General features: G+C 41.7%; 1 protein-coding gene across 3 annotated transcripts in view; it reads right to left on the bottom strand.

Annotated features, from left to right (window-relative positions):
- Window positions 1-23570, bottom strand: part of PIEZO2 (piezo type mechanosensitive ion channel component 2) — a 1161909-nt gene that overhangs the window by 454535 nt on the left and 683804 nt on the right. For all 3 annotated transcript variants that reach the window (XM_085607342.1, XM_085607341.1, XM_085607340.1), the window contains exon 8: window positions 8926-9088. In XM_085607342.1, the coding sequence (XP_085463468.1) occupies window positions 8926-9088 (163 nt within the window). The remainder of the gene's footprint in view (window positions 1-8925; window positions 9089-23570) is intronic.

The raw sequence follows: 23570 nt of genomic DNA on the forward strand, positions 1-23570 counted from the left end.
ACAGCAAGTGCTTTATGAGCATATGCTAATTACTATGCAGGTCATGTGTGACCAATAGAGTAAGCTAGAAAAGCTTTACTGTGCAATTTTTCCTCATTGTCAATGTCTTCAAGGTCAGAATATATATCTATATGTATACGCCTATGAAAAGTCCTCCCGTTTGCTGCCAACTTTCTTGAAATGTTTCCATCTCCAGCAATGGGAGGAATTACCTTTGCCACCACGTACCTATGCGGCCTCTCTAGAAATCTTCTTTTCTTAAGTAGTGACTGGTGCTGCATGGTTATTTTGTGACCTGTGCGCTGACCAAATGGACTTCATTTCAATGTCCGATGTCACATCTTTTACCTCTGATCCAATGCTCTTAAGGGGTGTAGGCACATCAATAGAGTGGGGGCAGGGCACATTACATATACTGTCTTGGTGCTGTTAGTCAGTGAGGTGGCCCTGGTGGCTGTCAGGCATATTTAGGACGAGTTGTTTCAAATCTAGTGACAGGTGGCATACACATATACCACACACCCTGGTAAAAACATGGTAGGATGTGTTCACTAATTTACAGAGTGGTGTGCCTTTTTACCTGCATTGGGCTCCTTATGTAAAAATACCACTTAAAACGGAGACTCCAGTTCTCTTAAAGTATTTTATGAAACTTTATCAGAGAATATATTAATTATAGAAGGAACCTACATTGTCTGGAAAGAAATGAGGCACTTCCAAATAATGTTTATTAATAGTTCCTTTTCAAAGATTTCATATAACAGTTTGAACACGTATGTACATACCAAAAATATTTGTAGTGACACAGTAAACAGTTTCATTCTGTAGTTCAGCTTCATCAGTCTGTGAGGATTGTACTTCAAGATCTGCAGGAAGGAAACACCTGTTCCTCGCTGGGACAGTCTAAATTCAGTGTTATCTTTGTGCGTTATTGATCTTATGTGATTGGTTATATTATTAAATTTGTCTTAACCTGCTCATTTTGAATTACACCACTGTTTTGCTACACAGGTTCTAAAATATCTTCATTGATGTGGTCTGTTTTGATTCAGCTGGTGCTCTGATCTGCTATGTTATCTTCCAACACACCTTTCCCAATAAAACCAGCCTTTCCTTATCTTTACCTTTCTTTCCAGTATGTTTGCTGCACACGGTTGAGGTGCTAATATATCTCTCCTAAAACTTCCATTACGGTAGGCAGACACATATTTTTTCATTAGCTTCTTATTAATTCCAACCATTGTGAAGTTCATTGATATACATCCGGAGAACTAGTAAAGCAGTGAAGCTTACCTCTAAAAGCCAAGTAACAAAGAACACCTATAAAATATTCAGATATGTACTTTTGCATATTAATTTACTTTACAAACGGTATTTTAATACTAAAAGAATGAAAGCACTGATATGTATGTACACCCATCACAACACTAACACTGCTAGTGGCTAGGAAACCTCTACTACAGCCTTGCCTATCTGCCAATACCTGAAAAGCTTTGGTGTGAAAAGAAATGCATGGACTGCTAGATGACAAGGTAAGAGGGGCGGAAGCACAATTTGAGTCCATAAGTGTCCTATGGGAACTAGGACTATTCAATAAGCCAACAAGGCTGATTATCAAGGATCTGGTTGGAGAACTACTTCCCAAAATAGGCTGGTTATGTGATTGAACAACTGCCAAAATATACTGCCACCACTATCTGGGTCTATTGTTAATCAGAGATAATGGATTATAACATATAAATCTGTTTACATTGCCAGGAATGTGTTTTACTGCTGCAGCGATCCCCATCCATTCAAGGAAATTATATTTTTGTACAGCTGTTTTATTGTTATTTTGTACCACTTATTGGGTGCCATAAGACAAAAACCTTGATAAGACTGATGGATGCAATTTGAACCTAGCATCCTAAACGGTGAACAACCTTTACAACGCAACTATTACAACGCACTACACTTACAACAAACTTTTTACAACGCAACATCCACTACAACGCATTCCATTACATCGCATGACACTACAACGCATGTTTAAAAACTACCTTTACAACGCATTCCATTACATCGCATACTACCTTTACAACGCATACCATTACAACGCAATCCAACACTTACCCTACTGTTGCACCCCCTGGAGTTAGAATAGTAATTTTTACCCCTATACTATCCAATACTTACCTTAAATGCAATTTAATATTATGCGTTGTAAAGGTAGTATGTGATGTAATGGAATGCGTTGTAAAGGTAGTTTTTAAAAATGCGTAGTAGTGTCATGCTATGTAATGTAATGCGTTGTAGTGGATGTTGCGTTGTAAAAAATGCGTTGTAAGTGCATGCGTTGTAAAAGTGTGCGTTGTAACGACATACATCCTCCTAAACCAATGCCAATTCAAAGTGTATCACTTAGTCTTATCCAGCTGCTAACTTCTATTTAACCTCTTAGGCTGATGAGATTTTTCTACCACCAGTGCTGCACCTATTGTTTGGGGCACTTTGTGCTTAGGACTTCGAATCTTTTCTTCTACAAAAGGTATCCAAGCCAAATTTATGGGCCTTTTTTTTACATCTTGGGGATTCTACAGGTAGCCAGGTTTATGAATTACCCTCTAAAGAACTGAGAAAATATAGCAAAACCTTCTGTTTTTCTGTTTGAAAAAATGTGAAAAATTGCAGTGCCAGAAACCAGAGGATTGTTTTCCACAAAATGGCACCCACAAAAAATTAGTTGTACTAAGATCTCCATCTTCCCAACTTTCAGGAACAAGCAGAGCTGTAAAAGAAAACCATCTTTTCACCACAGTTTTTGCATTTTTCTGATTGGTAGTCTGTTTTTTTGCTTTCAACGAGCTTGCAGCTTGTGGTGGAAACTAGTAGGAAATGTATGGGGGAACCTGGGAAGTTATACGTTTCTGAAAACTAGACAAAATTCCAAATTCAGCAATTATGCAGCTTGTTCATGGTTTTCTAATGGAAACTAATCATTGAAATCAAATAAGAATGAAAACAGGTAGGTAAAAGTAGCAATAAGTGACAACATTTTTAACTGTAATTTTTGCCCTAATCGCTAATTTTCAAAAGTAACATACTGTTACAGCCTTCAGACCATTACTGGTTGCAAACAAATTAAGGGTTGATTAAGATGTCGTTCGGGAAGGCTCTGGGTGGCATTCGATTTGTCCGAATCCGAATTGGAACCCGCCTTTCCGATCGACTTACACACTTTTCCGAACGACCGATTACGATGGCTGGAAAGCGTTTGGTCTGTCCGACTCAGTTTTGAAAGGCATTGGGAGTAACCGAGTCGGTGGGAGCAGAATTGTAGCTGTCTACGAACCGCATTTCCAGCCAAGCGATAAGGATGTCAGATTCGGACAGCCTTTCCGAATCGGTTGCTCTAACACGGATCGACTGTCTGAATCTGACTTTAGGGGCCCGTAGCAGGCCTCCCTTCATCCGGGGCCCTCAGAATCGGGCCCGTGGGGGTACCCATGGGTTCCCCCTTTCGATGCATGCACAGGGTTGCAGGCACCATGGGGTGCCCACCACAGGGTGAAAGGTTTTCCCCAACCACCCCTTTTGTCAATGGGAGCCAGTGTTCTCATTCGGAAAACAGGCTCCCATTGAACTCTATGCGAGTCTTACCGAACGATGTCCGGAAGAATCGTAATCGTTCAGTCAGACTCGCAGAACCTGATTCTGTCAAACGATTCCGAAACCAATGTGGTTGGAAGAGTTTCCAGACGACATCGTAATCGGCCCTATAGTGTTTATTTGTTATACAAAACATGCAATACTCAGAGTAAATCACTGCTTTTATTTTGTACTGAGCATGTAGCAATTCATATGATAAAAGCTAATGGATGAAAAATGGGTATGAAGGAAATCTATGTATCATTTTAAATGTGCACCAGATACTGAGTTTAGGAACAGTGAGTATGTGTACACCTCTAAATTTGGGCTTATCCACACTATCATATAAATAGGGGGCAATTTGCAAAAGGTGATATTTCTTCAGTCAATAATGGAGATAAATTCAATTCATAATAACAAATGTTATTCTAGTCTCTGTTGTACACATTTCTGTCCATACAAATGCTACCCCACTTGTCTGGCTCAGCTTAGCATCCGCAACAAAAAAGACCCTAAAAGCAACATGGAGATATCAAAATTTTTTTAAATGGCCTGTTTTGACTATGGGGTAGCTCGAGCAGTTTTTGGTTTCCAGCTCGGCTGCCACCCTAGAAAATCTCCAAACCCAGACATTTTTGAAAGCTAGACATCCTGGGGAGTCTCAGTTGGTGTGACTTGCATCATTCCTATGATGTTTTCTTCTCCAAAATGCACTGCAAATATAAAATATTGCCTAAAATCACACATTTCCTTCACATTTCAGCAAAGGAAACTTCTGGAATCTAAGGGGATTCAGATAGTTCTTACGACCCAGCCTTCCTACACTTCTCTCAATAAAAATGCTTCCTCATTTGTGTGGCTTGGCCAAGCTCACAGCATCACTTCCTGTCAAATCAAATAACTGGTTTGGCCATGGTGAGCTGCAATATTTGGGCATGGACTAAGCTGCCACCCAAAGAAACCTGCCAAACCCAAACATTTTTTAAAACTAGATATTTGGGGGCTTCAAGGGTGTTGTGCCTTTCATGGATCACACAACATTTACTTACTGAAGATGGACTGCAATCCATGCACCCATATCTAACTGTGAAACACCTTTGGATTACCCTTTGACATCTTGGATGGGCTCTTAGTGGTGCTCATTATGTGCTTGGAGACCTTCAGGCTTAGTCTACCTTGAAATAATCCCATTTGGACATTGGATATGTCAGGCAGCCCTCAAACACTTCCAGCTAGTCATTGGACAACACCATATATCCCTTAGAAATTCTTAGCCAACCTTCAGGCACTGCATGCTGCCCCTCAGCCAATCAGCATTATGAAAATCCCAACTGATCCATAGATAAACTCAGTCAGCCCTTTGTAAGCCTGAACTACCTGCCTGGAAGCCCGACTTACTACTGCACAAATTTGGCAAGGTTCGTATAAATGTTCAGAGTTGATGTAAGTTCTAGGATTAAGCCAGAGCCAGGGGGTACATGCCCTGCAGAAACAATAGCAGTGCATCACCTGCATTTGATTTATGTTATGTGAGGACTATAAAAATTGTAGAGATTTATAAATCTAGCTAGGGGTTAAGATTCTGATATAATGTGTGTCCTGAGTGGAGTCTTTTAGGGTCCCACTGAGTTAGTGGGCATACGTTTTGTTTGTTAGTACCAAAAAAAGCATCAAACATGAAGGTATGAGTTCCTTTAAGGGATATTGCTATATGATCAGGCTCACACATTTGTGGCACAGAACAATTGATCGTTTCTCTACTTCTGAATATTGTTATGTTATGTTATGTTATATGGATATTTCTTGAGCGCACGTTCACCAACAGTCTCCTGGCGCTTGAGCAGAGACGGTTTGAAACCGGAGCAGTCTAGTTATAAGCTAAGGTAAAGAGCCAGGTTTTGAGCAATTTTCTAAACTGTACATAATCTTCTTCAAGTCTCACAGTAATTGGCAGTGAGTTATACAGTTTCTGGCCCAGCGTAGAGAACCACGACCCTCCAGTGTATATGACTAAGCTACTCACATTCTGTTGGTGCGGTCACACAAATTGAATGCAATGGTACTTTTAAGACTGTCAAATAAAGTAGTAATTCAGGCAGATAGAGGCACAGGGAGTAATATATAAGAGTTTTGAAAAGCAAAGCAAGAGCAATACATCCATAATTGATCTACTGTGAGGAACACGGCTAGTTTAAACTATTGTTAAAGCCACTGCATGGCTATACACTGTGACAAGGCAGGCTAAAACAGCTGCTCCAAACTCCTAGTGAATATGTTGTTAAATATGTGCACATGAAGGAAGTTGTCTCATTTATATGTTCTCACCTCATATTAATGTCTTTCAAACTGATTATATAAAGTAGCAGAGACAAGAGCAAGTTCTGAAGCTCAGCAGAAAGGAAGACAGCAAATGTTTACCAATAGAGTGAGAATGATGCTCACTCACACTGAACATTAAAAAACAGAAGTGAATATTTCATATTGCACTAAATACACAACTATTGATAATAAAAAAGTCAAGACTAATGTGATCTCAGAAGCTTGTGCTTATACTCATGTGAATTTGGCACCTTCTCTGGAAAAGAATGGTAGTCAACCACAAGTAATTATGTCACTATTCTTGTTACGTCCAGGTACGGTTTCAGTAGTTTAAACCTGATCTCAAACCCTGACAGCACACTGGCTAAACCCAAGAAAATGTGTTACCCAAAATATGACAACATAAAAATCCCACTCCGGTTTATAAAAATAGAGAATACTTTAATGATTAAAATGAGAACAAAAGTATAAAAATCCAATTAAGGGAGCCAAAAATATAATTTCTTACAGTTTCAGTTTAAGAATAGTACCAAAAAGCATTATGGATCCACTATGGTCATCTGGTTGCAATTGACCTGGACCTAGGCACGATTTAGGGTGGATTATGATGAAGAATGGGTCAGATACAGAAATCAGGTTCGACCTGTTTGGAAGTTTTACCCTCTGACTTATACTCTGGAATGGAAGTCAGAAATCCTCAGTGAGGCCTGGCAGCAGGCTGTGGACAGCCATCAAATAAGGTTTTGGTGAAGCCTTTGAATTTTGGGGAAAAGCTCTGAGCAGGGCAAATTCAAAATCTGCTTTCAAGTGAGGTCCCTTGCTGCTGAATGCTTTTTGCACCTTCGTATGGTAAAGATTTATACATTCAAACTCAGTCATTTCTCCAGTGAGCAAAGGCTGCAAGCTATAGCTAACCCACAAGGCCAGATACCCTCTTCGCGACATTCACTGAAACAGATTTTCTGTTGCATATAAGCTTCGAGCTGGAACAACCTGAATCTTTGGCCCAGCAGCAACTCACCTTCATCAGATTGGCTTAATAGTGGTTTCCTAGTCCTCCAGAGGTTTTAGGAGCCAAAAAGTTTCTAAGTCACAGATTTATCAGGATGTTAGGAGGACTACACGTTTACACAGCCATGGGTCCCAGGACCTCAGGAACAGCACTTGGGATTAAAGACTCACACAGGCAGAAGCCCCCAATAGGGTCCAGGTCAGGTCCAGTTGGAACTGGTTATGTGGGAACTTCAGAAAAAGGGCTTCTAGCTGCTTGATGTATCCCTGCACCATTACAGGACGTCTGCCAACTGACCCTTGGAGTCCACTTCTTTGTGCTGGTTACACATAGGAGCAGATGCAGCCTTTTGGGTCTCCTCATAGGTCTCAACAGAAGGTGCAGCCTTCTGTTTTCTACAGGCCCAGCAGTGTTCTGAAGAGGATGCCCAGTGGGTGCTCCAATTATTCCTGACACTAGCTTGTGTCGGGGGGGGAGGGGACTTCTGACCCCTCCCCACCCAATAGGGAAAAGGTTCCCAGGGCTAACCTTATCTATATTTGTAGCAGTGTCTGTGTGCCCTACTGCAAACAATACCACAGTGTCCCTCTCTGCCCAGATCCAAGATGATGAAGCCCATCTCCTCTTCTGCAGAGCTTGTGTACCCACTTGGTCTGGGTGGAACTCACAGAGTCACAAAAAAACTCAGCAAGATTCTGCAGAATTCGGTGAACGGACAGAAATAGACATTTCAGGTTTCTCAACCTGTGATTTAGCACCGGGAGCTCATTCTGTGTTGAAAAATCAGTGTGAATGGCACCACACCGCATGCCAGAGGGTGCAGCTTCTTTAGTTGATTTTGCTGCAGCGCAAGTAGATTTTCTACTTGAGTGACAGCTTTCTGACCGTGAACAGTTGCGACCTCCTGCAACCTCCCAAGTTGGAGAAATCTTGCCAGGTGCCATCCTAGCGACCAAAAACTGTAATAGGAGATGTCAAATCTCACTTATGCTCTGCATGCAAGAAAAACTCTGCCACGTGGGGTTGGCAGATTATGGCCAGAACTCTGCATTGCAAGCGTAACGCAGAGTGGCCAATACTCTGCCAACTCCGTCCCTAGTGCCCACCACAGAGGTATGGCCTCTTGAAGTTAATGAAGTTTTGGCACAAAGCCCAGATGGTCATCCTGCAAGAGGAATAGGACACCTCGCTGCACCCAAAATATTTTTCTGCTCAGTAAACAGTTTTTACATCTCATCAAGGGGGCTATTCAGTTGCCTCATGACAGTTGGACCTCATGCATGTAGTCAGGTAAAACGCAGCTTTGTAAGAGTATTTTGTTTACAAAATTCTATTACAAAACTGACTTTACCGGTTTAATGGGCGTGTACAAAATACTTTAATAAGTCCAAGAATGGAATTGGCACTTGTTTCCTAGCCGGAGACAACATTATTACATTTAATAGCATATCCCAATGTAACAGCCAACCCTGCTACAGTAAAAGTAGCTTTTTGGGCCTTTTCACTGTAAGGATATGTTCAACATTAAACTTCTGCACATCCTACGTTTACAAACCATTTACACAGCCTTATGTCCTACTTAGGGGTGGCTTTTTAATATTGAAAAGTGAGGTTTAGACCTGTCAAAAAGGGCTATTTTGACAGGTGAATTAGCAGTTTTAAACCTGCACATCGAGGATACAACGATAGGACTGAAGTCATGTTTGCACAAGTTTTTTTGTATAAACACTTAAATATGAAATTCACAATTTTGCTGATATTTCATAACCATGTTAATACTCACTGGGGAAATCAAATGTGTCATACATTTCCTTCCGTTTGGCACCGACAATGTCTTTATTCTGTGTACCAAATTACACCATAAAATGATTTCCCAAGTTCAAAAACAGCAAATCTGCCTTTCCTGCGGTGCACCCAATGTTAAAATACAAATGAAAAATAAATTAAAAAATGTTTGGCTCACTTACGATAGGTTCTTGTAGCCACAGACGAATCAGAGTGGCCAGTGTGTAGTACATCACCAAGAGAACAATGGGGTTGGCGTGGTGGTACCACTTGAGAGTTGGGTTCGTTATGATCTTCCACGGGACGGAGCAGTCTGTCTGAATCAAAGAAGTGACACCAAATAACCTGTTTGAATAAATGAAAAATGCATACAGACAATGAGATCGTAAATCGCTGCCAAAAACGAAACGCACATTCAAAGTTGCATTTTTGGACCACATCCCTTTGTATTATTCTCCAGCTATTTCAATTAAATGATATATTAATATTGCCATTGCCATTTCTTGAGCAGAGAGTGACCCTGCTTGCTTAGACATACAGACACATTGTTATTAAACTTTAACAGACTATCCCCATCACCACGTTTAGGAAGAAGAAGCGCTACATTGTATCTGATTTCAGTGCATCTTTTAGCAACACTTTGTTGAGAATCCCTTTGTTGAGAATCTTGCGGGTGCAAGTTTGGTGACTTGGGCACGTGAATAAATTATACTTGCAAATGTTCATTTCCAGACATGCACAAAGAGTGAACGGAGGAATGCTTGCAGTCATGGTGATATTTTTGCAACCAATCGTTATCCATACAATTTATGACTCTATGTAAGAGGCCCTTTTTATTCAAATCAGTACTGACCCTGCTCCTCATGGGAACAGACAGTGCATCTCGAACTACTAGGCGAAGTCCCTCTGGTAGGTAACACATGCAACGCAGACCAGTTTCGGCCTTGTTATGAGACCTCGTCAGGGAGGTATAGCTTGGATCCTGTGGCATAGTGAGGAAAAGACTAACATCTTGACATACACTTGGCCACCTAGGGTGTTCCATCCGACACACAAAAGGTGACGAGACGGGTGCTTGCAAATAGTCTAACCACTGTCAGTCACTCTGGGTAGTGTTCCAACCCATCGTTTTTCATTCAGTGTCCCTCTATAGGCACTAAAAGCACATTAACCCCTTCCCCGCTCATGACGGAGCCGCTCCGTCATGAGCCACGGTTGCCGTGTGCTCATGACGGAACGGTTCCGTCATGTCACGGCCCTTGGCGGCCGCTCCGCCTACGCGGCGCTGTTTCCCCGCCTGTGCGGGGGGACAACGCAAATGGGCGGAGTCATGACGGAACCGTTCCGTCATGAGCACAGCTCAACCGTGGCTCATGACGGAGCGGCTCCGTCATGAGCACAGCGCCACCGCGCTGCCCCCCCGCACCCCCCAGCGCCGCGGCGGAATTCCCGCCGCGGCGAAAGGGTTAATCAAGAACATGTTTACTACATTATATCCCATAATGTACATGAAAGTGAGTGTGGTGGTTTGTACATGTGCAGTAATTCAGCAAATTAATTGCAGGGAAGTTTGTTAGAGAAGGCGGAGGGCAGACGTCTATTTCAGGCCTCAGATCTGCACTGCAACCTCTGCATTAAAAGAAGACACGCCTGAATAAAAATGCAAAGGCCACATCTTCTGAACTGTAAATATCTACAGAAGGGGCTGACAAAGCACAGGTGACCTTCACAGAAAAGCAAGGGAACTCCATAGTCCTAACATGTCGGTTGTTTCCCAATCCCTCACTAAGATATTGTGTATTTAGCCCTGAGAGACAGCATGCGCACTATCTTTACAGTGAGGTAAAAAAGGGTCAATAAAACAGAAAATCGCTTTTTAAATTGTTAATAGAACTAGCCAAACAAAAACCCAATGGGGCTGATTACAATGCGGCCCGTTAAGACTCCAACCTGTGGTTGCAGCCTTCAGGGCAGCATCGTAATGGGCCGCACGGTTTCCTTTCACACCGCCTCATTATGATGGAGGGGGTCGGAAAGGAAACCGGCCCATCATTCCAGCTGGCTTCCAACGGGCTCAGAGAACCCGTCGGCCAGTCGGAAGATGACAAGTATTCTCAAGGATGGGCTTTTCCGCCCTTGAGATTATGATGCGCGGTTGGCAGCCTGTCTGACATGGAAAACATGGAAACCACATCGGAATGCATGTTTGGGGGCCACCAGCAGGGCCCCCTTTGGTGCATGGCCCCCAGTTGGAGGCCGAAGGGGCACCTATGGTCCCCCCTGTCTATCCCTGCACGTGCGGCAGGCACCTTGTGGCGCCTGCTACGGGGTGCAGGGATGAACTGCACCTCCCGTTCCTCAATGGGAGCTTGTGTTACGGCCAGTTTACGGCTGTAACACGAGCTCTCATTCAAGAAAAGGAGCACGCGACCGAACAGTGTTCAGTCGCATTTAAATGAGTCAGCCGGGACCACCGACCAGGTGTCGGTCGGTGCCAGGACCAAGTCGGTGCCCGGTGGAAGCAATTCTGACCCACATCAAAATAAGCCCCAATAAAGAGGAAATGAAAAATGGAAAGAAAAGAAAAGCAAAGTGAAAAGTCCACTTTAACAAAACATGAAATGGAAATAGCTGTTTAAAGGTAAGTTGGATGGATCATGACAAAAAACTTGGGTTTCAAAACCACGTATGAGCACATACAAGTTAAGTCTTTTCACTAAGTCATTTGTTCTAGCCATACTTTAAAAAGTGGAGTAATGAAAAATAGAGAACAGGTAGGGAGCAGCAGTAGAAGCGTGAGCACGCTGAGAGCAGCAGTTGAGGCATGCTCAAGCAACGAGCAGCAGTAGAGGTTTGGTTACGCAGAAAGCAGCAGTAGAGGCGTGGTCATGAAGAGAGCAACAGTAGAGGGCTTGATGATGCAGAGAGCAGCAGTGGAGGTGTGAGAATGCAGACTGCAGCAGTAGAAGCGTGGTCATGCAGAGAGCAGCACTAGGAGAAAGAATAGAGTGGCAAGAATAGAAAATACAACTCATGACACACAATCAAAGTAGCATAAGCACATTTTGTTTCTCCTAAGCTCACCCTTGGCTCACATTCGCACCCACTTTCACATTTTGTCCAGCCTCTGATAGGGCACCAATTCACTGATCCCCCATTGCCGACTAGTTTAGTCTCATAGGCATAATCCCCTGTCTCCTTAATACTCACCCGACTTCCTCCCACTCACACTTTTTTCATAGTGAATCTTCTGCTCTCCCTTCCATTTATAAACTTGTGTGCTGTCTCATGATCTTTCCTGCCCCCTACATTGAGTGCTTTCCAGTTCCCTATCCATTGCTTCCATGCTACCCTCTCAGGTGCTACCAGCTCAAACAAAAGTGTTTTTTACCCTACTTGGTGTTTCCTGCTCCCACTTATGTACTTCATGCAGTCCCTTAGGTACTTCATTCTCCTTCTTAAGTGCTTCCTTACTCTTTCGAAGGATCTTCCCAGCCCCTATATGAAATTAGTAGACCTGGCAGCCTTAGGGCAGTCTTCCCCCCCAAAGTTTTTCCTACCACCCCTCTGTTCTCTGATGTCATTTTTGCTGGCTATAGGACTCTGCACACTTTAGCACTACTAACCAGTGCTAAAGTGCTTTCGCTCCCTCCCCAAAACATGGTATTATTGGTTCATCCCCAATTGGCATATTTAATTTACTTATAAGTCCCTAGGAAAACAGTACACCTTGTACCAAGGATCTGTAAATGAAAATGCTACTAGTGGGCTCGCAGCACTGATTGTGCCAGCCACTTAACTAGTCCTTGCACCATGTCTCAGGCCTTCCACTGCAGAGCTTGTGTGTAGTTTACATTGCCATGCCAACCTGGTAAGATGAACCTCTTGCCAGGCCTAAACCCTCCCTTTTTATACATATAAGTCACCCCTAATATAGGCCCTGGATAAAACAGAGGGCAGGTTGCAATGTATTTACGAGGTAGGACATGTACATTTAAGTTTTGCTTGTCTTGGTAGTGAAGTCCCTCAAATTAATTGTTTACTACAGCAAGGCCTATCTCTCATATAGGATGACATTAGGATTACCTTATTACATTTTTAAGTGTAACTTCCAATTAAAAAGAGAGACTTTTCGAGTTTGGTGTCTCTGGACTCACAATATAAAATCCCAACTTATTGTAAAGTTAGATTTTAACTTTAGAGGCTGAAAATGCAACTTTTAGAAAGTTTACATTTTCTTACTTTAACCATTTCAGGCCTTCTGCCTGTCTGCTCGGTCTGTGGTGGGTGACAGCTGGGCTTTGTGTATTCCATCTAGACAGCCACACACAAAAGTAGCTTAGGTGTGACTTGATGGGCCATCCTGGGAGAAGAGAGGGAGGTGCTGGGCACAGCCCCACACTTACACATGAATAGGCTCTTTCCTGTCCACACACAAAGGGCTGCATACCCCCTTGTAGCGATCTGGGGCAGGCAGGAAGGCAGGATTTCTATGCACTTCAAAGACGCTTCTTTGAGGTCTCCCCCACTTCGAAGGCACAACTGGGTATAAGTACTGGACCTCAGACACCATGACTTCACTTTGCTGTACTGCTGCTATGCTGGACTGCTGCTTTACTGGACTACTGCCTTGCTGCGCTGCCCTGCTGCCTGCTGTTCCCCTGCATGGATGAGAAGGACTGAACCTGCATCACCTGGACCCAGAGTGACTCCAAGGGCTTGCTGGCTTGCCTATTGATATAAAGTCTCAGGGACATAAAACACTTGCTACCCTTCTGCTGCTGCACCTGGACTCTGCCATCTGTGAGTCCGCCCTGGCAAGTAGTGCCACCCCAGTCCTGGACCCTTGGAAGCTAGGGCTAAGAATCTTACTTCAACCAAACCCACACATCCTCCCAGGGAACATTTGCATCGACGCTGTTGCGTGGATCAGAACTGGAGCATCGGCACTGTTGCGTGGATCAAACCCAGCACATCACATTCAGAAACAGCAGATCACACTGGGAACTGCTGCAGGAACAGTAGTAGTACATCGCATTCGGAACCAGCGCATCATGTTGTTCAGCTGGCATCACTGGATCCCGTAGTTGGCACGAAATTTTGACTTTGTCCCGATCAGGTGTGACTGGATAGCCCACATAAGCGATTACTGCTTCTAAGTGCTATTTTTCATTTTATTCTTTAGTATGTATTTAATTGAGCTCTATTTTTCTAACCTGGTGTGCAGTCTATTTGTGGTGTTTTCACTGCTTTACTGTTTGAAGTGTTGCACAAATACTTTACAGATTCCCTCTTAAGCTAAGCCTGACTACTCTGTGCCAAGCTACCAGAGGGTGAGCCCAGGTTAATTTAGGGTGTGTCTGTGTCTAACCCTGACTAGGATTGTGGCTCCTGCTTTGACAGGGTGCCTACCTCTGCCAACCAGAAATCACAAATTTCTAACAAAGTACTTTCCTGCTCACTCTACAGTTCTTCCATGCTCTGCTCTCAGGTGCTCATCGGCTCCCTCTTAATTGACTCCTGTTCCCTTAGAGGTGGTTGCCTGCTACCCATTGTAGCAAACACTGGCCATTTTCAGAACACATCATTTATGTAGCAATTCAAGGTCAAGTGCAAACTGTCAAGATACATTATAATTTCTTTTAAATATTCATGATATAGCATCTGTGCATTGCATACAGCAGCCAGCCCGGCATCACAGCAGCCACACACCCATGCCATGCATAATGTGAGACTATGTGTGCATAGTAAATCCTTCCAGTTTCAGTGAGCCAAAATGGCCCTTGACCTGAGTCTGTTAATAGCTTAACTGGCATAATTCTCTCTATTGTAATTACTGCAAAATTACTCCAAACTACATGTAATTGAGAAGTGCAAACCATCATTTAGCACTGTTCTTTGGTGTAAAATGGAACAAAAATAGCCTAAATGCTACAGGACATAAACAGCAGTACCAAGCATCTGTTTGCTCTCTCTTAGTTCGTTGTTCCTGTACTCCTGTAGTAAGATTTTTGCCACACATTACTCAAGCTGGAGTAATTGAGTAATTTTGGTGATTTCGCATCACAAAGTAATGCGTAATTACCAACATTACTCCAAATAATCTGACGTACTGAAAATTTCTCCCAGGCCTACATGCTACCTTTGTTCTCACATATTTAGTGTGTCACATTTGGGTGTTTTTTTTTTTTTTTAAAACCTTTATTTACACTTCAAATATTCACAGACATTTGGGTGTTTTTGTGTGTTGTGTGCTATGTTGAGCATTAACCGTGTCCATTCACCTGTTATCTGCTGCAAGATGCAGACCATAGACTGCTACTGGTTTATGCAGAACACGTTCCAACAATTCAATGATAACAGAGGAGAAGCTCAGGTAAGCACATGAAAGCAGGCAGCATCCCAGAAATATGTCAGTGTCTCATCCCCTCTCTGCTTGTTCAGGAATCAATTGCCCTGTCCTCCCTCTAACAACAACACAGCCCATCACATACTCAAGCATGTGTATTGGTAGGGAAAATGTATGTTCTACTGTGCAGGGCCTGCAAGCCACCCACTGCGTACGTCTAAAGAACAGAGAGCACGTGGTTGTGCACTAGCATGTCTTTTCTTGCCTTGGAGTCACTTAAGATGAAAGAGGGCATTGGAAAAGAAGTTTTTTCCAGACTATGTAATCCTGAAAGACACAAACTGCAAATGGGGATGATGTCTCAGTAAATACAGACTATAAATCGTAGTCAAAAGAGTTCACTGCACAATACAGGACTAGACACGGCTTACAGATATTGTCAGGTCTCCACCCATTGGGGGTGTGTTAATACATGATGATGTAGATTTTGGAAAGAACACAAAAGAGGGCACCATGTCATGCTTCTATTAACAACAACCAGGCTTTGGTTAAAATTCAGACTTACATAGTATAATAGCTAAGCGTGCACAAAAATAAAAATGATTATCATTTGTAGTTTAAAGGCCACACTTGTTTTATTAATTGCGGTTTTGTGCAGAAGGCGACTGCACCCTGAAAAGATGCAACAGAGAAATGCACAAAGGAAATATCACGAGTGCAAAGGGACAAACATGAGCCCAGGGCATTTAGGAAGGGTGTATTATTCTCTAGACAGTGAGCTGCAGAGCATGAACATCTCACAAGATTTTCTAGTCGGGTACATAGTGAACATATTTTAGGAAGTGTTAACATGATTTTGGGGAGACAGAGTGGATAATTCTTGCTGCTAAAATTTGACATAATTATATATTAAATTATTTTTATTGAAATACAGTGTATACATGCTTAAATCTTTCATTGACCCTGAAAAAGGAGCGAATGATCCTGACATTGTTCTGAATTGGTCTTAGAATCGGTTCATTAAGGTGCAACAAATACTCAGTGAATTTCGGGAGGGGGGAATATTTACTGCAGGACTCCCTGTGGCTAAATCTCGGCATTCCTATGACGCATCTAGGCACTGGTGTAAGAATAGACGTGGACCACTGGTGAAGCTACACTCCCAACAAACAAAGCTAGGTACAGAGAATTTTGCCCACCTTAAAACAATTTGTATCTTGGCTAGGTACAACATCAGATTTGCAAATGCCATTTTTACACTTGGGAATTGCAGGGGTTAGATCTACATCATGATTAATGAACGACATATTGTTGCAATATTAAATACCTTTCTGCTATTACTTTACTGCATAACTGTTTCACTCTAGGTTAATCCCAAAACAGGTACATACATCTTGCATTTGTTAATTGTTAGCTAAGTAACGTTTGATTAAACAGCATGTCGAATGTATTGAGTCTGTGAAAGGCTATACAACTCTTGTTTCAGCATCTGTATGCAAAAGAATGATGTCAGACGCTTAGGGACATCTTTTGCATAAGGATACATGCTTTACTTTACGGATCAGCCCCAGGTTCATTGCCAAAATCCCCAGATCAGTTGTCTTTCACAAGTATGATATATTTATAACATCTCATTTGTACTAGAGTCCAAGCATTGGTAAAGAGCATCTGCACCATCTGCAGCAATGCTACACCAAAGTTAAGTAGTGGTGTTGTTGTGCCTGGGTGAGGCCCACGTAACAACGCAGCACATTTCTTATGTTTTCCTCTTTCTGCACAATAACATTTCTTCTGTGACCTTTTGCATATATTTGTGTGCATGACAATGTTAAATTAGTTTCTCTGAAACTGCTTTGCTTACACATCTGGCTTCACGCAACATTATCATGATGCCTCATACACCGAGTACAGGGCCTTTACGCACACAGCACAAATTCTGATCTATTTTTATCCTCAGGGCAACAGGGCTATCTGAATACCCATAACAACCCTAATCTGCATGTACAAAGCAAGGATGCTTTTTATTATAAATAAAGAATCATTTCTGGGTGTTAGCAGAGAAGACACTTCAGATGACGTTGAAGGGTCCCTGCACACTAATGCTCTGCCAAGCAGCTGCCTAACATCTCCGTGAGGGGTGTCCAGCTTGTGACCAAGATGAGGTCCAACATTCTTTCCCGCCAGGTAATGGGGTTGGATCATTCCGAGAGGGGATTCTTGGCTAAACCCCTGCATACACTTTAGACACACATAGAGTAGGGATTGCCTAGTAGGAGTATGCCTGATTGCAACATTGACTTATATGGCTGCATAAAAACACTGTTTTAACACCATGATAGAACTGTATCTGCTATTTATTCGTTCAATGCTCATAATCACTTGCATATGCTCTGTCTACTGATTATCGCAGCACATGTCTTCTACAAAACAGCAATGTTGCTTCAAAAATATATTGAAAACGTCTCATTGTGTATTCACTGTATAGTTCTCCGAGAACAAGAGTGCACGAGTGATTGGGCAAAGGGGTTCTAGATCTGTTACCACGATCCCTGAGGGGTCAGGGTTGTCATGTTCAGTGGTTGTCTGAAAGCATTCACTCTCTGTTTAGGTAAGGGGGTACTTATGGTGGCACTGTGAGCTAGCTGGTCTCTAGGACAACATATACTACGGGGGTGCATGGAATAAGTCTAAGTACCTCACCCAAAGTTTATGTTCGCCACAAACATGCAGATCCTACAGAATAGTTGAACTACACAAATGTTTTCTGCCCTGCTATGGCCTCACGCTGGGTTACAGCTGTAAGTATTAGAGGGCGGTCGAAGCAGAACACGTCACAGCCTGATTCATTTAGGTGAACTTACACTTTTATATTTTTTGCTATTCCCAAACCATGAGTTATTAGTAAGTTTTACGCCGCTGCAATCATAAACATACTATTTATTCGTAGTTCGTGACCTGCAAAATATAGTAAACTCACACAAAAGTGTAAGTTTACCTTTGTGAATTAGGTCCACAATAGTTATTTCCTACATTCACATCCTGGTAATCCACCGAAGGTAACAGTGGAAATGGCAACATCTCTGTCTTTTTTTGCCTCTGCAGTGTGTCTGTGAACACGAAAGTTCTAAAATGGTGGTTGACAATTCCTTGCCTATTAATTCTACCCCATTCTTAACAACTGCATTCATTGAGTTGAGAAATGTTGCCGAAAGGAAAGATGGTGTTCCAGCATCACCCTTGTCCTCCCACAGGACAGGCCTCCATGGTCTCCGTATACAAGAGAAAAGAGACTAAATTATTAATAATGCTGTAGGTGACATCCCACTAACTCCCCTGACTCCCTGAGCTCTGTCTTGAGCTACAGGACAGTAGGTATCTGGTTGTGGTCAGAAGAAGCTCCATCAACGCGGGAAGGGGACTGATAGGCACTGTGTCTTCTCCTCTGACTCTTTCTATATTGGAGAGAGAAGAGGGAGCTGTTTGCTGAAGGAGAGAGATGAAGTTCCCTTGGGATTTCAGAAGAGTTTGTGTTCCCAAAACAGGGACTGTATCATTGCAAAGGCACACAATAGAGCTTAGACCACAGAAAAAGGCATTATGTGTGTTAAGGGTTCTAGGAATTTGGGGGCTGTCAAAATACTGTACAGTGTTAAATTTATTCCAAATCTCGATTCACTGAGGATCAAGAGTATATTTTTGAGAATAAAAAACAGTTTTATTGATCTAAAATTGGAAACCTGCATTTCAACTGATTAATGTGATCATCATATAGAAGCTCCTCTGTAAAAAGGAAAAGGGGAATCAGGGTTTGCAAAACAAATATTTCAATGCGATATAGTTGCACACATTTTTGCATCCTGCGGCAGTCGCACAGTTTGTCAATGTTGCACAACCTTGCCTGTGAATCCAATCCCCACAAACAAGATTTTGAAGGATCTGTTTATCGCAAAAACCTTCTAGAAGGAAGTTGGTGGGAAAGCCCTAAAGGTTTGTGCGCACCCACCTAAAACCTTGCTTATGAATTATAACAAATATTTCCCCATCCCATGCCACCCTGGAAACCGTTGCAGATTTACTAATGTCAAAGACAGGAGTAAGTCCCTTTCCACAGTGGAGATGGTCATGTGATCACAATTGGTGGGTGCATAGTGTGGGTCTCCGCACAAGAAATATATTTTCCCAATGTAGGAAAGAATGGAGAAAATAAAGTGTCATTCTCCACACAGAAAGGCATTTCTCTATGTGCAGGCATGGACTATGCTACAAATATACACTTGGAATGTTTTTTCAACTCTGTTTATTGGAATTTATATACGTTTCCCGGGATTAGACCTAGAAGTTTGCAATTGACCCAGGTTTCCAGGTTTATTCATGCAAAACAGTGAAACTCTAAACATGCAGATTTCTATGATCCATGCTACATCGTAAACTATTGCTATAGATTTCAAAGTTTTTCTAACAAATTTGCCTGTAACTTAATACGCACATATATACCCTGCAGGCTGGCTACAAGCACTTATTCACATTTTCGAATCAGATGTAACTAATCAATCGACAGTAATGTTGGCAAGATTAGCAGCAAAAAGGCCAGAATCTAAAATTAAAAGTTTATTACATTCCTGACTTGAGAAGATTTTTGTCTGTCTGTTTATCCCAGCTTCTGTTGGCGAACAAGCCTGTGGAGAAAGTGAGTCATCATGAAGGTGAACTCATAGACAGGTTGTAAAGTTTGTGGTGGGTGGCAAAATGTACAAAAAGAGTGGGAGGATTCTTTTAAGAAGGGCGATGAATTGTTAAAAGAGTAGATAGCAATTGTTAGTACATGCCCAATAGAACTCTGCGGTCTTCAGACACAACAACCTTGATTGTTCATAGATTTAAAAAATCGAATTGGGGAAGAAGATGTTTTGTCATTGGCACAGCCAAGGCATGGAATGAGCTGCCTCTCTTCATTTGTTCTGCTTCTGGCCTGCTCGCATTCAGAAAGGATCTGAAAACATGTCTATTCAGCAACAAGGCCCCTCCCTCTGTTTCCTGATTCTTTGAAGCTAGCGCCCGGACACCTCTGAGTAACAGTGTGCTTTATAAAATCATATAACATTAAGATTAGGCGAAGGCCGAAGAAAACAACACGAGAACTATAGATTGCTAGCATATATGAATTTGGTGGAGAAGCTGCTAGAGAAGCCTTACATTGAATCACTTGAAACAGACAAAAACTGTTCACCACAGTTCATTCAAAATGGATACATTAGGCTAGAGGTATTTGGACAACATATCAAGTCATTAAAATCGAGTAACATTTATATCGAGTTTTAAATATCGTGATGCAGGACTATCGTTGGTTGTGAGGTTTGTTGGGGTACAGGGGGTAAGTTAATTAAGTATAATTAGTGAATAATTAATCTTTAATTTGCATTAACTAATTAAATGATAATTATGTATAGTGTATACAAAACAAAATCTGTTAGATTTTTGTTGCAGGTTGATGGGTTTGTAGGGGTATAGGACGGGAAGGTAATTAAGTAATAATAATGAGCTAATCATGTATTAATATTTATTTAATTGATAGTTATGTAAATTGTGTAAGTTTTCTTTTTGTAAGTTATATTTTAGGTGCAGATTGTTGGGTTTGTGAGGGTATAGGTTGTGAAGTTAATTAGAAAATAATTTAAAAAAAATCTTAATTAGTTAATTGATAATTCATTATGTAAAATTGTGCAATTATTATATGTTTAAGTTATAATTTAGGTGCAGGTAGTTGGGTTTATGTGGATATATAGTGCAAAGTTAATTGAGCAAATATCAAATTATCTGTAATTATTTATTTTTATGAAACTATGTAATTTATCTATAATTATATAAATTATTTAATAAATATATATTTTATGTTGTATATTAAGGGGTTGATTACGATGTAATTCACAAAGCATTCCGACCAAATTGGTTTTGGAATGCTTTCTGACTTAATCGTATTCGACCAACCGATTACGATTGTTCCGAAAATGATTCGGTCAGACTCCCAATGACTTAAATGGGAGCCTGTGATCCAATGAATACACAGGCTCCCATTGAAGGAAGGGGTGGCTGGGGAAAATCAGTCACCCTGTGGCGGGCACCCGTTGGTGCCTGCCACACTGAAAGGGGGGGTCCCATGGGTACCCCCACGGGCCGCATTCAGAAGGCTCAGGGTGAAGGAGGGCCTGCTATGGGCCCCCAAAGTCAGATTCTGAAAGCTGATCCATGTCTGAACAACCGATTCTGAAAGGCTGTCCAAATCTGACATCGTAATCGCTTGGTCCGAAACGCGGTCCGTAGACCTGTACGTGTCGGATCCAAATGACTCGGTTCCTCCGAATGCCAGCCGGTACCGACTTGGAAAGTCTGAACGCTTTCCGAACATCGTAATCGGTTGTTCTGAAAGCTTTCCAATTTGGTCAGAAAAACGGGTTCCGAATTGGATTCGGCAGACCCAACTCCGATTCGGAGCATTTCCAGACGACATCGTAATCGACCCCTAGGTTTGTGTTGTGTTTGTAGGGGGATAGGTTGGAAAGTTGTTTAAGTAATATTTAATTAACAATTAATTAATCATGTATTATTTTTTATTTTATTTATTACTTAATATTTTAAATATGCACATTTTTATTTTTAGTTATTTTTTAATTTGGACTGCTAGGTATGTGGGAGTATAGTGTGGGAATGTGATTAAATAATCAATTATTGGCACTTTTTATTTGACATTAATGATTTAAATTTTTTGAATCATTCAATTATTTAATTGTTTTTAATATACATATATATATTAATATCCAATTCAAGCAAAAGTCAAGTATGCTCTCAGTAAAGTGAGACAACAGATCCAAACGTGATAGAAAGTCTAGTGATTTATTTCACACAACGCGTTTCGGCACGCAGCCTTGTGTTATTTTGGCAATACCTCAGTATAGCTACTTTTTTGTAATAAATATATATATATATATATATATATATATATATATAATACACACACACACACACACATATACATATATATTTGTAATATTAGTAAATTTAAAAAATAGAAAATAAAATGAATATTTTTAATCATAGTTTTGCATAATATATGTGATCATAGAAATACACACGTACATATATATGCATGTGTGTTTGAATAAGTATATGTTTATATAGATCTTTAAATATTATTTAAACATACATAATTAACATCATATTAATGTTGCAAGTTAAACATTTTAACATTTAGTATTTTTAACTATATATATATATGACTTTGACGAAGACCATTAGGTTGAAACCCGTCAGTCAATAAAGTTTTTCATTCCTTAAATCTTGAGTGCAATTCTGCCTTATGGACGCAAGATATAAGGATTTCTTAATATATATATATTATCTACTGGCGGTCGCCAGTAGATAGTTATAGTTAGGACCCTGTTTCCATAGGAAATCCGCAACATTCTATTTGGAATAACTTTGGCGCCGGTCGACGAATCCTCGCGAAATTTTCAAAATAGGTGGGGCGCTACGCTCCGCTCCTACCCTGAAATTCTCGGGGGGATTCGTCAAGCGGGGGATGAGAAAAAAAGGGGGTCCCAAAACGCGTTTTTCCCATGCATTTTTCCATAGGACCTTTAGACACAGCTACAGCACGAACGGCTGAACAGAGTTACTTGAAATTTGGCAGAGAGGTAGTCCTCAGGTCAAGGAAGTGCCTTTTGTAGGTCTGGTGTAAATCTGTTCAGTAGTTCCTGAGAAAATAGCATTTAAATCAATATATATATCTGAGCCAGCTTACGGTGCGCTTACCGTGCGCTTACGGTAAGCTTACCGTACGCGTACGGTGACGTGCGCGAGCGCGATTCTGATTGGCTGTTAGATCTTAGTAAACATTCAAATCGTTCGAAACCAGGAAGCGGCGGCCGCCATTTTCTCTCTCGCACTCTGAGAGCAGGAGGAAAAACAAATGTAAAAAACATGATAAGCGACTGTTTAGACAGCTCCAAACCACCTAGCCTTGGTGAATGTGTCCCCAAAGAACCCCCAAGGCCAAAAATTCATGTTTAATTTTTTTCGAAAAATCGCCGATTACGCTTACCGTACGCGTACGGTAAAAAAAATTTTTTTTTTTAAAAAGTATCAACCCTCTCCCCACCCCGTGTGCAAATGGTGCCAGAAGGGCCCCATTTGTGCATGGCATAATGTTTGTGAAAAAAAAATGTAAAAGCTTACCTTTCACAACGAAGCGCATAATCTGTCCTCCATGTGCGCACAGTGCGCGAAGCGCATCGTGCGTACATGGCCCATCTAGCGTAACGTGGGCACGCGGTGCGTGTAGCGCACCGTGTGCCCACCGTGCGTGCACGGCACTAACTGCGTAAAGTGGGCGCGCGGTGCGCGAAGCGCACCGCGTGCTCACTGTGCGCGCACCGTGCGCGCACGGAACGAACTGCGTTAAGTGGGCGCGCACGCCACGAATGG

Source organism: Triturus cristatus, chromosome 5_2 (assembly GCF_964204655.1).
Source record: "Triturus cristatus chromosome 5_2, aTriCri1.1, whole genome shotgun sequence".
Lineage (NCBI taxonomy): Eukaryota > Metazoa > Chordata > Amphibia > Caudata > Salamandridae > Triturus > Triturus cristatus.